General features: G+C 43.0%; 1 protein-coding gene across 3 annotated transcripts in view; it reads left to right on the top strand.

Annotated features, from left to right (window-relative positions):
* The window catches only part of LOC149783437 (uncharacterized), a 65,607-nt gene extending 51,096 nt beyond the window's left edge, over positions 1-14,511 (top strand). For all 3 annotated transcript variants that reach the window (XM_089931673.1, XM_089931674.1, XM_089931675.1), the window contains 2 exons: positions 13,486-13,620; positions 13,829-14,511. In XM_089931673.1, the coding sequence (XP_089787799.1) occupies positions 13,486-13,620; positions 13,829-14,137 (444 nt within the window). In that variant the 3' untranslated portion in view covers positions 14,138-14,511. The remainder of the gene's footprint in view (positions 1-13,485; positions 13,621-13,828) is intronic.
* The last annotated feature ends 2,018 nt before the right edge of the window (positions 14,512-16,529 follow it).

Raw genomic sequence — 16,529 nt, 5'->3', positions numbered from 1 at the left:
GGTTTTGGTGACTCATAATTCCAGAGTTCTGTGGCTGTCCGAGGGTTACTGGACGTCAGAGGCGTGTCTCCGTCTAAAATGGGGTTCTGATTGTGGTTGGAGTGGTGACTGACACTGGCACTGGACACAAGGTTCCCGTTGGAAGAGAATTTCAGGGAGGGATTGGGAAGCAGGTAACCGATGCAACTGCTCAATAAAATGGTCCACAATTGTTTGTCTCCTTGTTGCAAACTCAAGTTGGCAATGGCTGCCCCGATGACACAATACACCACGAAGATTTGGCATGCACTCGTCCAGTGACGCGAAACAATTCGGTCGTCCAGTTAGGTAAGTAACCTTTGTCGAAAGTGCGTTTGGTTTTGCCAATGCGCACCCAATCTCCTACGGTCAACTCTCCACTTTTCTTGGGGATAGCCCTCGTCGGGGACGTACCGAACAGGCGCTCAAACACCAACACTTCGTTGTCGGGAGTCACGTCTTGCGGGGCACGTCCGATGCTTCGATGGTAAGATTGGTTGTACGCTTGCACCAGGTGCGGTAAGATGTCGATGTACTTCAGAGTGTGGTGATGCGTAAAATATTTCCACATGCGTTCTTTGAAAGTGCGTTGAAAACGTTCCACGATGCTGGCTTTGGTTTCGGGATTCTCGGTGGTAAAAAAATGAATGTCACGTTTCTTTAATTCTTTTTGGAAAGCTTGGTTCAGAAATTCGGTGCCTTTGTCCGTTTGCCATCGAAGAGGGTGACGACCGCTTTGTTTCAACACCCGTTGCAGGGCTCGCACTAACTCGCTGCTCGATTTGGAAGTCAAGGGCACGACCCAAGCAAATTTGGAAAAGACGTCGATGACACAAAACAAATATTTGTAGCCACGATTGTAGCTGGCCAAATGAGAGACATCGGCTAAATCGGCTTGCCATTGATGATCGTTGCCTTCCACTCGGGTGCGACTTCTGGCAAACTTGCGTCGAATGGGTTTGTGTAAAGTGTAGGTAGCTTGTTCTTGTAACCATCGTTGCACTTGAGGTAAACGGAGACTTTTCAGTCGCGTTTTGGCAGCACGATACAATTTTTGAACTCCTGCGTAACCTGCAGGATGCGAGGGATCGTAGTAAATGCTGGCTAAGACTTTTTCCATTTTTTTTGTGTTGGTTGGTGTGTTAATAAGGCACCCACTCTTGGAGGATGCTACTCTTTTTCTCTTGGGGTATTTTCTTGGATTGCAATGCTTTGCGTGTGCGACCGGCAATAGGTGTTAAAGAGGAGGATGTCTGAGCGGGGGATATCGGTTCTTGTTTCACTTCTGTCTTCACTTTCTTTTTCTCTTGTGATGAAGAAGGGGTGGCCATCATCTTTTTAATCCATCCAATTCTGGAGGTAGGTGGTGTTGTTAACTTGCGTACTTTTTCTGGTGGAGTTTGAAACCCTTCTTCTTCTTCTTCTTTTCCTTTTTCTGTCTTGGTCACTGATAGTGATGGTACTGGTACTGGTGATGGTGCTGGACTTTTCATCAAGCTCTGATGGTGCTGGACTTTTCATCAAGCTCTTAAAATCTTTCAGAGTGGGTAGAGCTGTTTCGTCTAAAGCTTTCTGGTGAAAGAGTTGCAGTCGTTGCAAGAGTTGACCGTACTTTTGCGATTTTTCTGTTTCGGACAAATCTTGGCGATCCATCAAGGACTGCAATTCGTGTTGTAACTGGGACATCTCGCTCAAATGGGGATTGGGAGGTAAATGCGGGTGCGTTGTTCTTGCCACCGATGGTATTCCATCCATCGTTTGTAAGGCACTAAAGCTAGTTTTCGTCCTTCCATAGGGTTGTCAGGGGTCGATTCTGAGATCTGGGACTTCCGAGGGCCTTTTTATCTTGCTCCCACCAGTCCTCCCAACATGGTTCCCAAGACTCCTTTCAGTATGGGACCTAACAAGAGGGGTAAAATACCTCCACGTTGGACCAACTTCTTCTTTTTTTGACGAATGGGAATTTTCTTTTGAACCATTTAGCGAAGAACGTGACGATGTTTGCCTAAGCATTGTTTCTGGTGTTTGGACAAAAGGATAGTGCCTTTCAAGACGTTCAAACAACATTCGCACACGATATCGATGACCTCTTTGGAGGCCGATTGAATGAGTTGTTTTCGTAGAGGTGGAGAAGCTTTGGACAGTACAGATAACATGACCCCATGTTTGACTAAACGTGGTGGCAGTCCTTTCCTTTTCTTTACTTGGGGTTTTCTGGAGGGTGACATCTTTGAGTCTTCAGGAGCACCAAAAAAACACTGATACCCTACTTGATCACACGCCTTTTTTATACTGGAACGCGTCGCCACTGATTGTCTTTACGTCGTATCAGTTTGAGGACAGGCATGACACGTCGTGCAGGGGTACGTAACGGACTAAATCGAGCCAGTTCTTGCTTGGACAAATCCAGTAAACTTTGTAACATGCCCGATCTTTCTTGGACTTTGATTTTGGGAGAAGATACTTTGTGAGCAGCAGCCACTGCCACTAAATTGGAGGGTCCTGCCACTGGGGAAGTTCTTTTGGGGGTCATTAACGGAGAAGTTCTTGGTGTAATCAACGTCTCCAAGTACTCTTCAGTTCTTGGTGTCATCAACGGAGAAGTGGATGAACGTGAGGATGCCGGAGACGCAGTCACTGCCGTGACAGATCGTGGTTTGCGAGTGTAAGGTTGCGTCCTGGCCGAAGTGCCTCTCTTGCGACTAGTTTTCTTCTGTGGGCTTTTCTTTTTCTGTGGACTTTTTCTCTGTTTCTTTTTCTGGGAGCTTCTTTTCTTTTTCCGGGGTGGTGGTGTCTGATCAGTGAAGGGTCCCGCCACTGGAGAAGTTCTTCTTGGGGACTTGGTCTTTTTCTTCTTGGGGCTTCGTTAGACTTTTTTCTTGGGTATAACTTTGGGGGCATTAGGATCCCATCTTAAGAGAGAGCGAATGATGACCCCTCCTAGAGTACCGCTCCCTCCAGGTTTCAAAATGATTTGTTTTTTGGTTTGAGTGTCGATGCGGGGATCGGCCAGTTGGGTCAAAGCGACTTTGTTTCGATCGAAAAAGCGTTTGGTTTGATGAGGAATCTGAATGATTCCTTGGAGTATTTGACGTGCCGTCACCGTGAACCATCGTAAGACTTCTTTGAGACTAGCTTCTAAGACACGAGCTCGTGTTTGTGGATTTTTTTCTCGACTGATGCCATACAAGGCACGAATCAATTTGACGGGAAGATGCGACTGAAGGGACGTCATGTTCACACTGTGTGAGACAGACGAAAAAGGTCTGAGGTTTTTATAGATTTTTTTATGTAGAGTGAAATGAAGTCGAGGACGGAGACGTGTACAGGACAGGCCCTCCGTCTTGGCACCAGTGGTGAAACAAGTGGGTACGAAATCGCAAATCCTCGGGAGTCGTAGGTTTCAAATCGACGAGTAAATAGGCGTGTGGAGTTTGAGTGGCATCGTCGTACGCCTGAGTCAGCCATGGCGTTCCTAACTGTTTGGCTAAGACTTGCACTTGCGATTTATCTCGAGGGCTTTTAAACAAGACCACGTAATGCGCATTGAGACTGATGGTGCGATGGGCTTTACTTTGTTGAAACAAATTTTGGGTGATGTAAACGACACTGGCATTAAGGTGATGCCCTTTGCGCGTGAACCACAGTTTAATTTCTTCTTCGTCTTCTCCTAACATGTCGTCGAAAATGACCAAATGGGTTTGACGGGAGTCAGAGACGATGCCGCCGTCTTCTTTAGGAATGCCTTCCACAAACACGATGGAATCGCCTTGACTTTCTCGCAAGAGGCTGTACGCCGATTGCCACTCTTTGTAACACTACACGATCCGCTGAGGTGGCCGATCGATCAAATGATGTTTATGTTCGATCAAACGTTTGACGAATTCGGTTTTGCCTGAACCGCTAGGTCCAGCAATGAGCATGTTAAAGGGATGGCGAAGATACAAAGCCTCCCAACTGGCACGATCTAAGTGTTCGTCGATGACTTTGACAGTAGAGGAAGAAGGAGCAGAGACAGCAGAGGTAGCCATTGTGTGAGAAATGTCACTTGTGACACGAAAACAAACAAGACAAGAGTTTATATACTTTTTCAGAACACGTTTATTGAATGTTTTTTTTCAAACATGAATACGAAAGACAAAAATACATAAAAGCCAAAGGCTTAAGTACAAGAATAAAAGGCACATGATAACCATTAACGTGGAATAAAAACAAATGTCTGTACAACAACATGTTTTGGGTAAAGTTCTAACCAGTTCTATAGTAAGGGGTAAGATCACACAAGTGTCCTCCCGAAAGGGTCTTTCAGGTCTGTCCACGACAGTCCCGTCCTGGGTGACGGGTTCTTCTGGCACCGTCACTAACACGGGTTGAAAAGTAACTTTTTTCCTTGAATAACTCTCGTACATACTGGGCCACCTCTTGGGTCCAAGCCTCAAAACCCCATTCTTTCCAGGCACGGACATCTGTCCAATGGGGATGTAAGTCACAAGCTACACACACATCGTCATACACGTTTTGGGTAGCTAAAAGTTGACGAATCTTTTTTTCCTGTTGAGGTCGAGAAGTATTCAGATGAAAACGCAAGGCTTTGAGCAAAAGGAGTTTTTCGTGACCATTTAAGGCCATTGAGGTGGTAAGTACTGATCGTAAAGAGTCCACAAAGAATCGGCTGGTAAACGAAATCCCAGAAAACAAGTCACTAAGACACACACCACTTGTCGTCCCAAATTGAATGCATACAGTTCTTGTAATAATCGATGGTAATGATCCACGGTTTGAATATGGTCATTGAGTTCCTTCCACGGAATCTGTTCAATGACATGTGACATAAGTCGTGGCATGGCAGCCTGTTTTTATATTCTCTTTTTTTCGGATGCAATACACGTACTTTCTTGCCAAAGATCTTCGTTCTCCAGTAGGGAATTTAAATGTTACATACTGTAACCGAAACGTCAGAGTTCGTTTAGAAGTTTCGTCTTCCGCTAAGCAGATTCCACATAACAAATGTTGGTAATCCTTAACTCGTCTTCCTCAATACGTTGCAGTAAGTGAATGTCGAAGTAACCAAAATTATGAACATGTACATCATTTGCGACCTTAAAGTTTTGAACAATGTCTGACCACTGAAACAATTTCTGACGAATCAGTTTTCTTATACCATTCAGGTACCAGTGGTTAAAGATCTGGTGACGTAACGGATGCAATTGTTCTTTACGTTTCACTTGTATTTTCACCAGTTCTCGATAAATCCTTTCTCTCAACTCCTCAGGGAAGCCCAAAATGTTCTCTTGTAAAGTATCCATAAGTATATGCACTGTTTTTGGAATCGTTGGGTGGTGGCCAATAGCCTCGTTTAACTTTGTGCCTAATGTAATGTCCACTCATAATCAGTCTTCTTGTACTTTGGAACAGAGCATAATTTAAAAACGGATGAATCACTTTGAGTTTGCGTTTCACTTGTATTTTGATCAGTTCTCGGTAAATGCGTTCTCTCAACTCTACAGGCAAAGCACGAATGTTCTCTAGCAAAGTATCCATGAATAGGTCATACTAAATCCTCTTTGGTCTGACACAAGACATGTACTGTTTGCACAGACATGGTTTCAATTCATTGTCGAATCTAAATCGTTTAGTTACTAACTTACACGTTACAATTCGTTCAGAAGTTTCTTCTTTCACCAAGTTGACATTGTGTACAAGATGTTGGTAATTCGTTAACTCTTCCTCTGGAATTCGATGCAGTACGTTTACAATGTAGTAGATAGAATCGTCCATACCGAACCATTCCTTTTTAAAACCAGGGGTCGTTGATCAATGTCTGTCCAATGGAACACTTTCAACTCAATCAGTCCTTGTATAGCCTGAAGGTACCAGTGGTTCAAACACCGGTGACGTAACGGATGCAATTGTTCTTTACGTTTCACTTGTATTTTGACCAGTTCTCGGTAAATGCGTTCTCTCAACTCCACAGGCAAAGCACGAATGTTCTCTTGTAAAGTATCCATGAACAGATTATGGTAAGAAGTTACTTCAATGTCTTGGTCCCACTAAGGGTAAGTAATGACAATTCGGTGACCATCGAGCATGTTCTACGTAGGCCGAATTTTGCGGTTCCCAGTGGTGAAGTGACACACCGCAACTGAAGCACTTGACTTTATCTCCTTCGCCCAAGTAGAAAAATCCGGCTCTGGCTAATTCTTCGGGGGTCGGTCCTCCCAGATACTTAGGTCATTTTCCTTTGAACGATTGAAGACGATTTTCAAAGTCGCAGTATTCCGACAAACGCACAGGAAACGAATATTCGTCTTTCACAGGTTCGTTTCGATGAGGGTTGAGTGACATGGGCAGGAGTTTGCTCAGGGCTGGATGACATCCGTAGGGAGCTAGACGTGAAGGTGAACATTCCCCTTTGAAACGAAACCCAGTAAAATGTCCAAGAGGACGAGCGGCATCACTTTCGCATCCCTCAGGTTTGAAACGCACAGCATCCCTTTCCATGATAGGGGTAGTGACACTAAAGTTCCCATGATGTTTTAAGGCATCGCTAAGGTCACAACGTACAGCATCGTACCCATCGCAAGGTTCACAATCGCATTCCACTTCCGAAGCCTCACACTTGAATTGTGCCTTTCTAAACAACTTGTTCTGTGTTTCTCTGAAAGTATTCATCTTGTTCGCTCGGTCTTGGTAGTCCCAATGAACTATCTATCTTGCCTAGAGTTCCTTTTTATATACAGACCAATACCGACGTGTCCATACGGCAACGTATTGGGAAGTCTCACTCGCTTCTGGTACACGATTTGATAGACTTTTTCCAAGGGCCGACTGACGATGTGGTGAGTGGGTAAACGTACAATCTTGTTGGGTTGGTGAGTGGTCACTTTAAAGTTTCCATTTTCTCCCGATTGCAAGGCTTCTTTCAATACCCCAAAGTTCACCACTCGACTGGTACGATAATTCAGAGTCAGTCCTTTCACTTTGCACGTCGTGTGCACTTCTCTTTTTTTGTCACGGTATTCGTAGCCGTAATTTTTGGGACCGTCACTGACGAAACTTAGAATCTTGTCGTCGGGATGCTCGTCTGTCCAGGCTCCTAAACGGTCTCCTTCGATGTCAGGGTGATGTTGAATCGGGTGATGGATGTAAATGCAACTGTCCGTGTCAAAGTACAGGACGCGTTCCCCTAACAGTTCTAAAGCTTCGTACAATTTTAAGCGAGCATGGGCTGTCACGTAAGCCGCAATGATGACATTTCCAAAAGGGTCGTCTTGTACAAAGTCCAGATCTTCTTCGTAATTGACCAAGATCAAATCCTCGCGAACGACGTCCACGTGTTTCATGTATTTGGTTTTGTCGTGAATCATCTGGAAGTAGCGGGAAGGTTCTGTCAAATATTCCGTCTTGGGTAAACACGGTCGTTGTGCCATTTTACCCCACAAGCAATTTAACATCACTTTGGCAAACGATCGCCTGCCTTCGTTTTTCTCGATGTGGTCTGAAGAGATACCTTCTTGTTCATAGTATTTCTCTTTGAATTGTATTTGGTCTTCGGGAGTGTGACACCAGGAAGGATAGCCGCTGGCTTCTTGTTTCAGTTTCAAAAAGGCATCCACGTAGTCGGCGAAAATGCCTTTCTGAGTAGGGTCACCCTTGTGGTACTGTTGTGTCTTGGGAAAGTGGCAAATTTCGTACACTTCTAACAGTTGGTATCCCATGTCCAGAGCTTTGAACAATTCTACGCTGACCCAGGTTCCCGTCAAGGCCCGTTCTTCCTGGCTGTGATGGCAAGGCTGATCTTGGTTGCACGTTTCGGCACAAGTACGGCACAAGGGAAACATCAGTTTGCCTTGACAATGGTGAGGTAAGACGGGATGGTATAGGTTCGTGGGAGGCAAAACTTTACACTTGATCAAGCCTTCGTATTGTCGAATGTTTTTCAGGTCGATGTGTTCCGTTAACAATTGCGGGTGCCCTGTAGGAAAGCGACTATATTTGCACACGTAGGGATACAGCGAACACACGTCCAAGTATTTGTTTTCTTCTCCTTTCTCTTCGTCGGCTTGGTACAGCAAACAGGTGGCATTGGTCCTTCCTCCGTACAAACTATCCCTCGGGTTCAGCGGGTCGATGAACTGGTAACTTTCCACGAGGCGTTTAAACTCGGGATCGGTTTTCAAACGGTGATCGTATTCGTGTTCCCACATTTCCACCACTTGGTATCCTTGTTGTTCTGACTTCAAGCGTCGCTGACAAGTGTCCTGGTACAAGTCTTCCATGGTTCGTTGCAAAAACTGATTTTTAGTGCTACGATTAGGGTAACAGACGGGACATCCGTGAAATAAGCAACCGTTAAACTCATACACGATCCTGGGGTTTTCTAAGTCCCAGCCATCGACCGAATACGTTCCGATGGTCTTTTCACCCCCTTCGTTGCGGGCATGCTGAATCCATTTGTCTTCCTTGTCGCACAAGTAATGTAACCAACGTAGGGCTTTGACCGAGTACTGGCGTTTGACAAAGTGGGCCGTTTGAGGACTGATGACAGCCACAGTGTTTTCAGGCATGAATCGTTGTCGATACACTAAGGAACACGCTTTGGCAATGGTGCAAGCTTCTTTCAAAGGATCGACCCCTCCGTGTTCCATGAACAGTTCTCGAAATTTTCCACAGCAACGTCGTAAAATGTCCACGTCGGAACGACAATACTTTAACATTTCTTCCTGAAAGTCGAAAGGGTCCGAGGCGTGAGCCTGGTACCAAGCGTAGAAATCTTCTCGTTGTTCGGTATGCATGTTGTCGGGGTCGTAATAGTGAGCCTCAGGCAAATGGGGTAGAACGGCATGTTGATTGGCTTCCGTATTGAAAAGTGTGGAAAGTACCCTTTAGCCATTTCTGTCATTCCAAACGTTTTAGGCATTCGACTCAAAGGCATGGCCAAGTAACTCATCGAATCTTAAACTGTACTTGTCCCACTTGCATGAAAATGATTTTGGCTCCGTTCAAAGTGACTTTAGGACGTTCGGTGCCTTGTTCCGTATAGTATCTGAGAAGAAACTGTCCATCGTATCCGGAGAAATTGTGAGCCATCACTGTGGCATGACGATGACAATCTCGGTAACGTTCGATGTCCTCTTGGCTCCACGTCTTGTCGATGGGATCTAAGACTCATTGGGCAAAATCGGCTAACGTGTTCGGTCCTCGAAAGATTTTTTCACGCCCTCCGGGAATCTTGCTGCAGTGAGGGCAATGACTGAAGATAGGTTCTTGAATGCACTTCTCGCACGCTCGATGAGCCACGCAGAAATTAGGAATGTGAATGCCAGTCTCTTGCATGCATTCGAAATCGAAAAAGATGAAATTGCTTTTCTTCTTGTGACCATCCTCTTTCTCTGGTTGGGGTTGGTATTTTTGCACGTAGCATTGGTGTTTCAAGTCCACGATGTGATGACAAATGTGACATTTTTTTTCCTGAACATACGTGTGCCTTGGTATTATTGGCACGTAGGCCTTGTCCACACGTAGGGCACAATCTCAGCAGTTGACAAGCACATTTCTGCTGTGAACCTTGCGTCTTCAGATGTTGTTGGTAACAGGTAGGGCTGACAAACGTGCGCAGACAAGTTGAACAAGGCACTGGTTCTTCGCTCAGACAGGGTGGAGAGGCCAAACATCCTGGGCATTTCCATCCACAATGCTTGTGTTGCTCTCGATTGTTATAACCATAATCACATTTCTCACAATAATAAACATATCCCAGGAATCCGGTGATAGTGGTAATGGTATCGAAATGGTCATCGTGATAATAAACATGAATGTATTTTCCGTCCTTAAAATCTTGACCTCGAAACAAGAAAGGTCCACGCATTTCTTGAGGGTGCACTTTCAAGGTGTAGCGTGGAGCTAGGACATCTTGCAATTTTTGCATTTCAGGAATGCTACAGGGTGTGTCTTTGGACAGGCCAGCTTGTTTCAACAGGAGTTCAGCTTCATTTCGTTGTTTGGCTCGATCGGATCGTTGAATAGTTTTCCAGGCTCTTTTCCATTCTACCGTGTCGTTCTTGTTGGCATAGGTTCGTCCCAGCACGATGGCACGGGCTAAGCACATCTGGTCTTGAGGGTTGTTAATTTGGACGAGACTCTTTATGGTGCTGCGAAGGTCGTTCACCAATAAGACCTTTTTGCGTCCTGTCCCTTGAGGAAGAGAGACGTGAGCCATTTTCAGTGTGGCTTTACCATCGGTGATGTCAAACTGGTCATTGGATTGTTGTACGTGTTGTATCTTGTCCATGAGTTTGGAAGGGGTCAGTTCTGCGGGTCTGCTAAACTCGATCCAAACAGGGGATTTCAAGCTGTCGTGATCTATGGATAGTGTCAAGCGATCGTCTTCTTTGGGTTGACATTGTCGCTTGAGTGAGGTGAGCAAAGAATCCCACATCTCGGTGATAAACCCTTCTGCTTTCTCCAATGGTACGTCGGACTTGAAATCTTTAAACTTCACCGTGTAGGTGTAAGCCGTGGTTCTAAATTTTCTAGAGGAGCGCTTTTCCGTTTCTCGAATGGAATAGTACTTTTCAGGGTTGACTAAGAGTGGTGAACTTGGTTTAGAGGTTTCAAATTCTGGTTCACTCATGTCCTCTTCAAAATCACTGGCATGAATTTGTGCCAAGATTTCAGTCCTGGTACGAGGCGATAGATCACGTTTCTGCGTCTTAATTTCTTCTTCTTCTTCTTCTTTCTTCTCGAATGAATAGGATCGTTTCATCTTGAGTGCAAAACGTCAAATGACTCAAGTTTAAACACCATAGACTAATTTATAGTCATGGCAGACCAGCGTATATAAAAGGGTGTGTGTCTTGTCGTTTCACTATTCATTTCACTCTCAAGCCGAGCACAACGATGGAAGAGACTAACCAAATCGAACGTTTCGTCAGAGCTTTGTGAGGGGTCATTAGAAAATTCTCTTCAGACCAGCCTACGGACTACTCTCCTTCCTTTCGAGATAAAAGTCAAGATACTTGCTATATCTGTCGGAAGAAAGGGCATTGGTCTTCAGAGTGTCCAGACCGTCAAAAAAGAACAAAAACAGGGACTAAAAAAGACAAAAGTCAAGATACCTGTTATTATTGTAAAGAAAAAGGACATTGGTCTCCAGATTGCCCAAAATAGAAACAAGAGGAGTCAGAAGAAAAGGGGAATTCTTCAGAAGAAGAGAGGGATTTTTCAGAGGAAGAAAGCAGACAGGTGAAGAAAAAGAAACAGGAGAAGAAAAGAAGAAGGGAAGAAAGTGAGGAGGAAGAAGAGGAAAAGAGTGTAACGGTGACGAAATTTAAAAAACAGAGAGACTAAATAAGGAGAAAGAAGAAGTCAATGAACTTTCAATTAAAGTGTTATGTTTTGAATTGTGAATTGGATTGTAACAATGGAGAAAAGAATAAATTAATGATATAAGGTAAGTGTCTTTGAGTTATGATTTTAAAATAAGAACGGACACTCACGCACTCATTCACAGACACGTACTATAAGGGTAAAATGGGTGTTTTTTTTTTTGAGTTATTGGCAAATTGAAAGGCTATCTCTTTTCGAGAAATGTGGCTGGCCCTGAAAAGGGCCTTTTTTTCTTTATGGTGTAGGGGTGAGTTTAAACAATCAACTTTAACTGCCTTAAGCCTTTGCCACGGCCAAGGCCTACTTCTGGACTGCGTAATGATGATGATGATGATGATTGGGTTGAAATCACTAAGGGTGGTACGGTAGGCTTAGTCACAGGGTTAACGTGTTTAGCTCGGGAAGGTCGTATTCTCTTCGGTCGTAATAAAGAAGTCTGATACATTTGTTTCAGACTTCTTAACTCCGCTAAAATGTCCAACAGTACCGTGACGGTTTGATTTTCACCCTCTTGTTTCTTTGCTGCTACTTCTTCTTGCTGTTGTTGCTGTTGTTTTTTTCTTACCTCTTCTTCTTGCTGCTGTTGCTGTAGGAGAAAAGCTTGTTCCGCTTCCTTTTGTCGTTGTATAAATTTCTCCAATTCTTCTTTCTGTCTCTGTCTAAAATTCTCCACTTGCGGTAATGAAGAAGGTAACGAAGGTTCCGGAACACATTCTTGCGAGGAGAGAAAATCCACAAAATCCCAATTCACCTCTTCTGAAAGTAAGTCCGGGTTCCCTTGGGCAGTCTCCCCTGCTGGTGCACCCCAATGGATCGTTTTCTGAGTTTCCGTCATGTTGAATCACTGTCGCATAGATTGACTGCACACAAGCGCTAACGAATCTATATAGACCACGTGACGTCACAGACTGTTCTCTTCGGATTGGATGCGAGCTGACTGAATTTTGTAACGCGTGTTTGGATTGGTGAATGAACTCAATCCGTTTCAATCCTACCTCTACCTATAAATAAGCGCAGTTCACTGCATTGATTCACCTGTTCTCGTCGCTTCAAGATGTGGACCACAGCTGAGTCATCCACCCTTGTGTCTTCCATGATGTTTAGGACGGACATGCTCATGTATGTCCGATCCAAGTGGACCGTTGTCCACAGGACAAACACCAGTCTGTGGATACGTAGGATCTACTTAGAAAGACAAGGATGCCTCAGAAGAGTGCTGATTTACGGGCCAACAGTGAGACGCAGCCTAAGGACAAGAAGAAGACCAATGCGGTGCCCTTTATGTTGATGAATACATTAACATAAACCCAAAGGCCCTTTTCAGGGCCACCCATATTTCTCGAAAAAAGAATGACTTTTCAATTGCCTAAATTTAAATTTAAATTTAAATTTAAATTTTATTTTTTTTTAAAAAAATAATCCCATATTCAATTTCCATTGTCGCTAGAGTGACCCAGGGTTTTTCTCCATGTTAATTTCCCTTGTCGCTAGACAGACCCACGATTTATTCCCATGTTAATTTCCCTTGTCGCTAAAGTGACCCACGATTTTTCTCCATGTTAAATTTCCATTTACGCTAAAGTGACCCGGGGGTGGTGGTGTCTGTAATGCTAATTCCCATTGTCGCTAAAGTGACCCCTTTCACTACTGACCTCATATGTCAGACTAAATTATCTTTGTCATTTTGTACACTTTGTGACCATATCTGAAAACAGTGCGAGTCCGATTCATCTATGCATCGCAGCGGGTTTAACGTTATTGTCAAGGAAGAAAGGGGAAATAACTTAGGAGAGATGCAAACGGGATCTGGTCAACCTTCTTTATCAAAGAATACATTTCCATGTCTGTAAAGTAAGGCAGTTTCATTTATTTGTTTTACCTCACAGAGTATTAATTTTGTGTTTCTGCAGGTGGTAAAGCATACATAATCAAGAGTTGCATGGCATGATGGGAAGTTTTATTTAAAGATAAATATTTCACATATGAAAATATAGAAAAGAAGAAAGAAAAAAAAAATTGCCAATTATTCTCTCTATTGTTCACTTATAGTACAAGTTTCTCGTGAATTTCTTTTTTCAGGGAGAGTGCAGAGGTTTTATGGAGGTACTGGAGGTATATGAGAAAGTAACACCCAAGGTACGGCTAGGTGGACCAACAAACTTTGCCCCTTTAATTAACAAAGCTGTTGAAATTGTCCAACATTCAGGTAATATGGTAAGTCATTTTCATCCTCCCTTCCTTTCGCATTCTCTCTCTTTCTTTTCTCCCTTCTTCTTCTCACTCATGCAAATGCATCGACAAATCTATGAATTGGTTTCTTAATCAGTTAATTTGAAAACTGCATACTCTGAACTTGCACAAACTGTTCTTTATTTAGGGCTGAAAATATATTATTATTATTATTATTATTATTATTCCACAGTACCATATTCTGGTGATCGTTGCCGACGGCCAGGTCAGTAATGAAGAGGAGACCAGGAAATCGATAGAGAATGCTTCCGAATACCCACTGTCGATCATCATGATAGGCGTGGGCGACGGTCCGTGGGAATCGATGGACGAATTTGACGACCGATTGCCAGAAAGGAGATTTGACAATTTTCAATTTGTCAATTTTTACGAGATAATGTCAAAATCCAGGAATCCCCAGGCCGCATTCGCTCTCAGTGCTCTCATGGAAATACCTGACCAGTATAAAGCTATCAAGAATTTGGGCTTGATGAAGAAGTAGAAGAACTTACATAAATCATATTACATTAACAGTCCGTGCATTGAGTTAGGAAAATTAATTTCATTCTGATTTCCCAAACAGATTTCTGGGAACATGAATGTGAAGAAAAAAATTAACCCCTGACTCCAGCTTTGGATCATACATATTTTCATCGTGATAATGGGTATTTGTGAAAACCGGTTTTATATTTGTACCCGAGTTCTTATTTAGAGATGTTGCTCAGTGATAATTGGACACTATTCATACTGTTTTATTAAAGCAGGTACACGCTAGAATATCACCATGTATGAGAGTTTTACATGCATTAATTTGAAATGTTTGTGAAGTTGACGTTTCTTTTATAGAAACAATTTGAATAAATATTCTTAAAGCTTTCTAATATAATGACAGATCCATAATGACAGACACCTGCATAATTACCCTGTATTAATAATTTTTATTAGGTCTTAAACTTGAATCAAAACATAAAGGTCGTATTTATGAATGATTTCGACGTTATTGATTTACTTTTTCTACCAGTAGGATGCAAACATTTATAATTGATTGAATCAGATTTTCCGAATCCCGATTTTATGAATTAAATAATTAATTAAATACTACTGACAATAATACTAATAATGACTATGGCCAGTGAAATGTTATTATTATGATGTGTAATATAATGGCCAGGGAAGTGTTATTACCTCTGATGAGTAATTGACAAAGGGGAGGGTAACTGACAAAAGGGAGGATAAATTTTATATTGCTATCATAATTTCTTCTTTATGTAGTCGATGCAGATTGATTTACTAGCATATAGATAATTTACTAGCATTTGCATTATAATAGATACATACATACATACATACATACATACATACATACATACATACATACATGCATACATACATACATGCATGCATGCATGCATGCATGCATTCATACATACATACATGCATACATACATGCATACATAAGCGAGTGGCCTAGTGGTCTAAAGCGTTCTCCGTTACTGATCACTGCCATCTCACCTCTGTCTGCGTAGGTTCGAGTCTCGGATTCAGCCGATTTGGGTATGTGAGAAAGCTTGCCAGGAGCTTCTCGAGGGTCGGTGGTTCTGACCGGGTGGAAATTGCACGCATAGTTGAGGATTTAACTAAATCGTGAACAAATCGTAGCCGCTATCCCCGCTGAAGTGGTTGCTTGTGTCTACCTACACAAAATCAGATAATTTAAGTTGTATAAACGCACTTCCGGATTATCTGGCGGTTACCTACAAGCGTATATAAGCCAAACAGAAACCTTGTACAACTGTTTTTCAAATATTATATCAACGTTTTACAGCACGTAGGTGAGACTGCGCTCCGATTCAAGGTTGAGCTTGTTCTCATGGCGGAATTTATCATGCTGGCCATTTAACAAAACATGGCTTTGCACCACCTAAAACATCACAGCCATTACTACATAGTGACACTGTGTAATCTTGTATAATAAAAACGCCAATAAATTAATAATGCTATCGATACAATTTCTGTGAAGATTTTAGGAAACCTTTTAAAATACTCAAGAGGAGCGTCACATGGATACGTTAAATATGTATGGATGTTCAATTACCTCGTACGAGGGGCCTCGAGTGGCCGAGTGGTCTAAAGCGCTCTTCGTTACGGATCACTGCCATCTCACCTCTGTGTGCGGCGGTTCGAGTCTAGGATTCAGCCAATGTGGGTATGAGAGAAAACTTGCCAGTAGCTTCTCGTGGGTCGGTGGTTCTTTCCGGTGTTTTCCCGGGTTCTTCCTCCACCATTAATACTGGCCGCCATGTATAGCCTATCGCGTGCTGAAAAATGGCGTTAAACCCCACAACAATCAAACAAAACCTCGTACGAACCGTTTCGCGTATCAAGTTATATACCACCTCCGAAGTATTTGCCACTACGCAATGTGAAAAATGTTGACAAACGGTGTTTTGCATATTAAAGCGGTAACCCACAAGCCATCATAAAAACCAACCTCGGAAATGTAAACAATACCCAGACGGACTTAACTTTGGTCAGATTGCATTCTCGTACAAGTTACTGACATCAGTACGTTTAAACGGTTTAGTCCTAATGTCGCGATTATTGTTACTATTAGGAATAACGGCATACATCTATATCGAAGATCGACGGTGAAAAACGCATTACAATAGTGATTTATTATTACGCGACACGGAGGGGTCACTAGTTCGGTAAGACACTACGAATTCATTCACACAATACATCATCAAATGCATTAATAAGCGTCATTCTAAACACAATGGAAAACACATTGTGTTTAGGCTGGGCCAGCTGCAGTTTATTGAATGGATGGAGTCTCTCAATTCCTGCTTGGATGAAGTAGTGAGTAGCCTCGCCGTGAATGGTAGCGATCGTTT

The sequence above is a fragment of the Sinohyriopsis cumingii genome, chromosome 14 (genome assembly GCF_028554795.1).
Source record: "Sinohyriopsis cumingii isolate HCF-2022 chromosome 14, ASM2855479v2, whole genome shotgun sequence".
Lineage (NCBI taxonomy): Eukaryota > Metazoa > Mollusca > Bivalvia > Unionida > Unionidae > Sinohyriopsis > Sinohyriopsis cumingii.
The sequence above is the reverse complement of the archived record's forward strand: the minus strand, read 5'-3'. Positions and strand labels throughout refer to the sequence as shown.